Here is an 8,330-nt window from a genome sequence, read left to right on the forward strand (position 1 = left end):
ATCAAGACCCTATTTCAAAATTTAAAAAAAAAATAAAAAGGATGGGGATGTGACTCAGCGGTAGAGTTTCCTTGGGTTCAATTCTCATTGCCGAAAGAAACCAGGAAAAGTGAGAGGGGGTGGGGAGAGAGAGAGAGAGAGAGAGAGAGAGAGAGAGAGAGAGAGAGTTGTGCAAACAATTTCTGGTCTCCTGGTCAAATTCTGTTGCTTCCTGGAGGCAAGAAAGGGTGGGAGCTAAGTCAGGGTCTGGGCTCAAGGGCGGAAAGAATAAATAAGAATGGAGAAGGAAAGAATGGGGCCACTGTGGCCTGCCCTTGCCTCCAGCTGCCCGCATGTCTGTACCAGGTACCCAGCGTACCTTAGCACATCTCCCTCTGCTTGGTCCCCACACCCCCATCCCCTCCCCGTGTGGCTGCCCGCATCCTCTATTCAGCCAGTCGGAGTGATGACCTTTTTAAAATCTAGATCTGACCACATGTCTCTCCTGCTTCAAATCTTTCAGCAGCTCTGATGCCTCAGCTTCAGACTGGCAAGCAGCGAAAATGTTCCCAGCAGATGCCAGCCCGTTATCCAGCTTCGCAGTAGCTCCTCTATCATTCATTTTGGTGCCTTAATGACTTTTGCTTATGCCTGAGCACAAACGCCTTAGCTAAGGTTTAGCTCGCAGTCACACCAGATTGTCCTGCTGGGCCCTGACACCACCTGCCCCAGCTGGGGAGCACTCCTGCCCCTTTGGCGCGCCTGATAGTGTTGTTTGCTTTCTAGCATTTACCAAGCTAGAGATTGTCTCTTATTGGTTTACACGTTTATATCCTCCCCCCACTAGCATGCAAGCTCCAGGAGAGTAGGGATCACAACTGCCTTGGATTCCCAGCACCTGCCGCCCTGCCAGCTAGACTATGGATGTTTCATAAACAGCTGCCGATGGAGTCCTCTGGTCAGCATGGTCGGATCTCTCCCAGGCCCGTCCCTCTTTCCCACGTTTTTCCTCATTCATCTGAAGCTGGAGAAGCTGTTGGTCCCTTGCACACACTTGTGACTATTCCTTTCCTCTTGGGTCTCCCCTGGCTGACCCCAGCTGCCCAGGCAGGGATTGGACCCAAGCACCTGAATCGAGGTCTGAATATCCACAATAGACACTTGACTTGCTCCTGCTTTGTTCTCACTCTGGCTGGGCTCTGAGTCAGGTGTGATCCTCCTGAGAGTAAGGCCTGCCATCTGGCATGGGGCCTTCCCCACGTGAGCACACCTTCTGCAGGAAACCCGGGGCAGGGGTACAGGATGCTCAGCCACAGGAAGCAGCACTTTTTATTGCAACCAGAATCCCCGGGGTCATGTGAGGAAGGGATGGGACAGGACACAAGGCTGGACACATCTGGTCACTGATACCAGGCTACCAGTCCAGGACACAAAGCCAAAGGTGTGGAACAGCCCACCAAGTGCCCAAGTCCTCCAGCTGCCTCTTCCCTGCCCTCAGGCAGGGCATCCAGTGGGGCAGGGGGGGAAAGAAAGTGGAAAGGGGGCTCTTTCAGCAGAGCTTTCACCCAAGAGAGAGCAGTTGGCAGTGGTGCCCAAGAAGCTCAGGGCATCTGGGCTGACTTCTGCTTGTGTCCTGGGTGGGTTGTTCCGGGAAACCAACAAGGCATACCGTGCCTGTGGGGAGAGGACAGGAGGAAGGGGGACAAAGGCTCACAAGGAGAATCACCCCCCAGCGACCACAGGTAGGCCAGGGATCCTTGACTTTGGGCCAGGGCCTCATGTCCACACCCGGCCTCCTGGCCTCACCCCAGCCTGGATGCCTGGTCAGCCGAGGTCCTATGTGGGGATCTGCACGCCGTCCAGGTCCTGATCCATGATCTGGAGAACATCGTCCAGGATGGAGGGCCCTAGGTCCACGTGCAGGGACAGCAGGGAGCTGCCGTGGGATAGGAAGGGCTCCTCGGTCCCTGACTCTGGGGACAGCCCGTTGTGGGGCGAGCCAGCCTCTGGAGTCCTCCAGATGTCCACATTTCCTGCCTCCTGTGGGGAAGGCTGCACCTCCAGGTGCAGGCGAGGGGGCTTGGGTGGGGCCTGGGCTGTGGGCAGGGTGAGGGCCTGGGGCCCGCCGATGACAGGTAGGGAGATGGCATTCTTGAGCAGAGGCGATGGCTCGATGGGAAGCAATGGCCCCACGGGGAGCTCCCGGCCACACATGGTGGCAGTGCGCGTGAACTGGAAGGGAAGGGCGAAGCCGCCATCCTCCTCCGACCCCTCAACTGCAGTTCCCGGCAGAAGGTGGAACTTGCCCTGCAGGAAGGAGATGTCCCCAAACATGTCCCCGCCACCTCCACTGCCGATATGAATGGTATGACGGAAGTCCCCTAGTGGCGGGCTGATCATGTCCGAGGACAGCAGGTCCCGCAGCTTCTCCTTCTTGCCCTTGCGACTGCCACGCTTCAGATAGATGGGGACCTTTGTGGACATAGTGACCTCACCCAGGCCTGGTTGCCCAGCCCGCGGCTTATGCTGACTCCTCTCAACACCCTCAACCCCAAACTCAGAGCACAACGTTCAGGTGCTGGATACGTGCCAAAGGGCTGAAGACCAGGGTGTGGGATGTAACCAAAACGGACCGAAGGAAATTGCAAAAATGAAGATTAAAGACCAGGGAAGGCAGAGGTTGAGATAAAAGTCACTTTCTCCCAAAGGGTTGGAAATTCTTTTTTGAGAACTGGAGGCAGAAAGATGGAGAATCTGTTGCTAGCAGTGTACTTTGGTCTTGTTCCTGAGATTCTCCACTGGGTCCAGGGCTGAGGAGCTGAAACACAAAGGGGGCATATAAGTCAGGGACAAGAGGACAAAAGTAACCATTTCATTTCTGGTCCCCCTGCCTCAGTCCAACTTGGCTCCTCTCCTTGGGGGAGCCCTCTGAAAGAAGCAGGTCTTCATAAATCCACTGCATCTTAAAGAGTAGACCCTGGGAGTCTAAGGCAGGAGGATTGCAATTTTGAGGCTAGCCTCAGCAACTTAGTAAGAACTTGCCTCAAAATCTAAAATTCAAAATAAAAAGAACTAGGGATATAACTTAGTGGTAAAGTGCCCCTGGATTTGATCCCCAGTAAACCTCCCCCCCCAAAAAATGGGACAGAACACCAGCACCAAGCCCCTCCCTTTATATGCCTAAAACTGAGGCTTGGAACTTGAGTGATAGGCACAAGTCTTGTACAAAGTCCTACTCTGATCCCAGGCTCTGCCTATCACCCCCACCTGAATACTCTCTCCCTTTCCTGATCCACTGCACCTCATGACACATTATCCCTCATGACATGTAGGTACCAAGTTGCGTGGTGGTCTCACACATGGTCTCAATACCCAACTCAACTGAGGACAGAGAGCTTGAAAACTGTCTGTTCTGCTTAGGCGTGACCTGGGGCAGGATGTACAGTCGGACTGGACCCGCAGGACACCTCCTGCGGGTCCAGTCACATCCCACCTGGAGGGGAGTTAGGAGTTCTTATGCGCAGGGGCCCCTGAATCTAATACAGTGTATGGCCCTCCCTCCCTGCCCACACCTGAAGGGCAGGTAGGGTGGACAGTTTAGATATTTCTAGTGGGAACTCTTACCTGACATTCTTTTGGGCTTTCTGCAAACACATCTCAATCAACACCACCACCCTACTATCACCCCCCACCTTTGAAAATTAGGGTATTGGGGTGAGGATATAGCTCAGTGGTGGAGTCCTTCGCTGGTATGTGTGAAGCTCTGGATTCAATCCCTAGCACCATAAAAAAACAAAAACAAACGAACAAACAAAAACCTATTTGGGGAGGATTCCTTCAAGGCATTGGAGAGAGAGAAGAAAATGTAAAAACATGGTATAGGTGGTGCCATTTATTAAAAGCACGAGTCCTTCTCCATATAGGCATGTATAAGAACATACATATATGGGTCTGTATAGGATTCTGTCCTCTATAAAGACAGATAAGAATCTGGAAGAATTTAGATTGTCCCATGGACTACACTGACAGGTAGGGGCAGAGAGGATGTGTGGAGTCACGGATGAGGAAGGAAAGATGTCCTCAGTAAAGGTGATCTGTAACACTTGGTCCGGTTATTACAACGTGGTGTACCTGTATGGTACACGTTAATGCCAAAGAGTGTTTGGCCAAATGTTGATGGTGGTTGCCTCAAGGTGTACAATCTCAGGTTAACTTCTCTGTCTTATTCAGACTTTTCTAAACTCAACTTGTTTGTGTGTGTGTGTGTTGCTGGGGATTAAATCGAGGGCCTTGCTGAACATACTAAGTAAGTGTGCTACCACTGACTGAGCTACACCTCAGCCATCAACTTTTTAAATTTTTTTTTGGCGGGGGGGACTGGAGATTGAACCCAAGAGCACTTAGCCACTTAGCCCTTTTAATTTTAATTTTTTAAATTTTGAGACAGGGTCTGTTTAAATTTCCCAGGCTGGCTTTGAACTTGCAATCCTCCTGCCCCAGACTTCCAAGTCATGGGAATGATAAGCCTGGGCCTGGCCATCAGGCCTGGTCATCAAGTTCTTACTAATAAGCATATTGGGGCTGGGGCTGGGGCTCAGTGGAAGCGCACTGTATGAGGTACTGTGTTCGATTCTCAGCACTGCATAAGAATAAATAAAATAAAAGTCTGTCAACAACTAAAAAATTTTTTTAAATAATGAGCATATATTATTTATGTAGTCAGGAAAAAAATATATATATATATCTTGTAGTTGGACACAATACCTTTATTTTTGTTTACTTATTTTTATATGCTGCTGAGAATCGAACCCATGGCCTCGTACATGCTAGGCGAGCACTCCACCACTGAGCCACAACCCCAGCCCCTAAAGCTATTTTTAATGTGGGAAAAAATAAATACACTATGAAAGAGTGTCATACTGGTTTAACAAAAAAAGGAAATGGAGCAAGTATGTCCTCTGCTTCCTGGGGGTGATGCATGGAGGGCCTGGTTGGCACAGTACAGACATGCAGGAGCCCAGATGTGCAATCAGCATAAAGAGGCAAAGAAAAAAATTTGTTCAAGGTCATCCAGCAGATAAGGTCAGGGCCAGGATTCAAGCCAGATGAGCCTGCCCTCTCCCACTGCTCCCCACCCCATAGGTCAGCCAGGGGTAAGCAAAGGAGGCATCTGCCAGTTCCCCTGCCTCATCCTTCATCCTGGGCAGGAGGAAGCAGGAAGGAGAAAGGAAGATGTAAGAACGGGACCCAGTCCTTCCCCCCAATGTGGGCCTTGGATCAGGAAACCCCACCCCAAGACCGGACACCCCAGGTCAGTCAGGCTGAACCATGGACTCTGGACATCTTGCTCCTCCCAGAGCACCTGCAGCTGCACAGGAAACAAAGGAATGACTCTCCAGTGGTAGCATTCCAGCTAAACTTGGAAGGAGCTGCCGGGAGGGGAGGCGGTGGGCCTCCCAGGGTCTTGGAAACCCATTTATCCTCTGTCTACCACACCAAGCCCAGGGACATGCTGACAAATATCCAATCCACCCCCTTGTCAGGAGAGAGTCCTGGGAGAGCTTTTCCTTCCTTTCCACTGTTGGAGAGTGGGGCTCACCTATGGGATTTGCCCAGAGCCTGGGCCAGGTCCTCCCTCCATCCCTAAATCACACTAGAGCACCAAGCCAGCTTGAATGTTTCCACAGCAAAGTGGGCGTCCCTGACAGCTGTCTCACTCAGAGCCAGATGTACCCACCCAATTCCAGATGTGGAGAGACCAGAGGCTAAGGGGAAGGGTGGGGCCCGCATCAACCACCCAGGGGAGAGCTGGAAATTACAACCAGCAAGCCTCAAGTATTTAGATTTGGCAACCATGAAGCTTCCCATACTAATGTTCCCAGTCACATCACAGTGAGTGTCCTTATTGCCCTGTACAGAAGTGGCAGCTGAATCTCAGCGATGTTAAGAAACTTTCCAAGGCCAACCAAATAGCAAGAGCTGGCACTGATCCATGTGGCTCAAATGGGGTGGGCTGCTACAAGTGGGATGTATCTGGGGAGTGGGAGGGAAATCACCAGGTCCCTTCCATCTAGTCATGCCCTTTAGCTCCCCACTCCCCCCAACTTGCAAGTGTGCAGAGATGAGAATGAGATTTCCTTAGGACAAGGCTGTCCCTGGGAGGCTGGTGGAATGGCGCCAGGCCGCAGTAGGAGGAGCAGATGAGAGCCATCCCAGCTCTCTGGACTTGCCTTGGACCTCCCTCAGAGAAAATGACTTCCTGGAGATCGGGTCTCTCCGGTCCCGAGGAATATCAGACCACTCCCCACTAGGGATATTCAAGAAGGAGGCCCCTGGCCTTCAAACTAGAAGACTGGCTTTAAATCCAGTTCCATCGGGAGTGGGTGATCTTGGGCAAGATACCCCTCCTCTCTGGGTCTCACCCTCCTCATTCAGAAAATGAGCTGACGGCTGCTGGAGGCCTCACTGCTGTCCCGCAAGTGAGGGCGCAGGGGTCACTGTCAGTCCTGTCAAATGGATATTCAGAAACTATCTGCAATGCCTTCCTCAAGCACTGTGGGTCTCGGGGACACTGCCTTGAACAAGATCAAGAACAAACTGCTCCTGGCCAACCCGGAGTTGGCCAGCGGCAAGCGCTGGTTAGCCCTCTCCCAGTGTCTGGGTGAGGAACGCGCCCGGCTCTGCAGCCACTAGGTGGCGCGCGCGCTCCCGCTATCGTCCAGCGTCCTGGAGGAGTCCCAGGGCGCAACCGGGTCTCCAGCGCGCCTCCGGCTCCAGGCAGGAGTCCCCGAGGAGCTGCGCGTTCGAGTATCAGATGAGGATTGTCTGTGGGATCGTTTTCTCTTGGGAGTTACTGGTCGCACATACAGACAATGAATGGGGGAAAGGGGCGATGGGGGACCCTGTCCCCGTCTCCAAGCTCTGGGAGGGGCCTCCCTGGTGCTTCCCGGCCTGGGCGATGTCCGAGTGTCCGCTCGGCGTCGGGCCAGAGCTCCGGCGAACAAGCCCCCGCCCCTCCCGCGGGCCGGGTTCCTCTGCCTGGGCTCGAATTCCGGCGCCGACCCCTCCCCGTCCCCAGTCGGAGCGCAGCTCAGCCCAGCCGGGATCCGTTTCAGGACACTGCAGCCGCGGCTAAAGATAGGAGAACATCTCACCATCGGCTAAAAATACGGCCCGAGCCCCGGCGGGTGCACTGGGTGGCAGGAGGACGCTTCTGGGTGCCCGGGGCTAGGACCGAGGTTCGGGCAGATTGGAAGGAGGACTGGAGATGTTCAGGTGGAAGTGCGGCGCCCCACGGGCCGTGCGGGTCACGGGTGGGGCTGCGGGGATCGAGGCGCAGGAGGAAAAGCCCACCGAGCCCGAGAACCTGAGCGGTGGTCACGAAGCGGGACCGGGGCGCGAGCGGGGACCCGGAGCCTCTGGGATGGGCCTCTCAGGGGAGCCCGTGGAGCCGCGGGAGAGCTGCAGAAACCCTGGCCCGAACTCACCATCAGGAGCGCTGTCAGCCGACCCGCGGGAGGCGAAAGCTCGGAGCTGGACCGCCAGGCTGTGGGACCCGACCCGGGCGGTGAACTTACTGTGCGGACAGTGGCCCTAAAGCCCCGCCCCCGTCCTGCAGATCCAATGACGGTGCCGCCCCAGTAGGACCACGCCCACAGCCCCGCCCCTCCCGGGCACCGCCCAGGGCTCCCCTAGTGCAGAGGCGCTGGGTTGGGGTACAGAGGCCTCGCGCTCCCAAGGGCGCGGTCCTGCGTCCGTTGTTGCTGGCCAGCGCTGTCCGATACCGGGGGTGGACTCCCTGGACTCAAGACTGTGCCCTCTGGAGCCAAACCCTTGGTTCTAGAAGGCCCGGGGAAGTGGCTGCTAGAAGACCCAATTCTTCATATTCACTGGGCATCACTGGACCTACTAAGAGCTGTGTCTGGGGAGGCCCTACTACGCGAATGAATGGGGCATTGGAAGTGTCCACGTTAAAATCTTACAAACTCATGAGCGTTTTGAAGAACTTATAAGCTCTCCTAGAAGAGCCAGAGGAGAGACAGAAAGAGAGACAGAGAGAAACCGCAGTGTGTGGTCTGGGCACACCTGTATTTGCTGACCAGCTAGGTGACTTCTAGAGAGGAGGTGGGGCTCTGACTCACTTCATGGACTCATACAGTTATTGCCGGGCAGGACTTCACAGGGTCTGGAGATAACTGAGGGAAACTCTGTCCTTGTTCCATTCAGTGATTCAACAGATATATGTTGAGCATCTGCTATGGAGTAAGCTCTGGGAATTCAGCACCCCCTGGGTTGGAGCCTACAGCACAGTAAAAGGAAAGTCAAGAAATCCAAGGTCCCAAGCACAAAGT

General features: G+C 54.1%; 1 protein-coding gene across 1 annotated transcript; it reads right to left on the reverse strand.

The window, feature by feature from the left end:
- Nucleotides 1-1,290: 1,290 nt before the first annotated feature.
- On the reverse strand, nucleotides 1,291-7,778 carry Cdc42ep2 (CDC42 effector protein 2). Its single transcript, XM_026396457.2, has 2 exons — nucleotides 7,467-7,778; nucleotides 1,291-2,797 (listed from the first exon to the last, which is right to left on the reverse strand). Exon 2 carries the CDS (start codon nucleotides 2,461-2,463, stop codon nucleotides 1,816-1,818), a length of 648 nt encoding a protein of 215 aa, XP_026252242.1. The 5' UTR covers nucleotides 2,464-2,797; nucleotides 7,467-7,778; the 3' UTR covers nucleotides 1,291-1,815.
- Between the last annotated feature and the right edge of the window lie 552 nt (nucleotides 7,779-8,330).

The sequence above is a fragment of the Urocitellus parryii genome, chromosome 4 (genome assembly GCF_045843805.1).
Source record: "Urocitellus parryii isolate mUroPar1 chromosome 4, mUroPar1.hap1, whole genome shotgun sequence".
Classification (NCBI taxonomy): domain Eukaryota; kingdom Metazoa; phylum Chordata; class Mammalia; order Rodentia; family Sciuridae; genus Urocitellus; species Urocitellus parryii.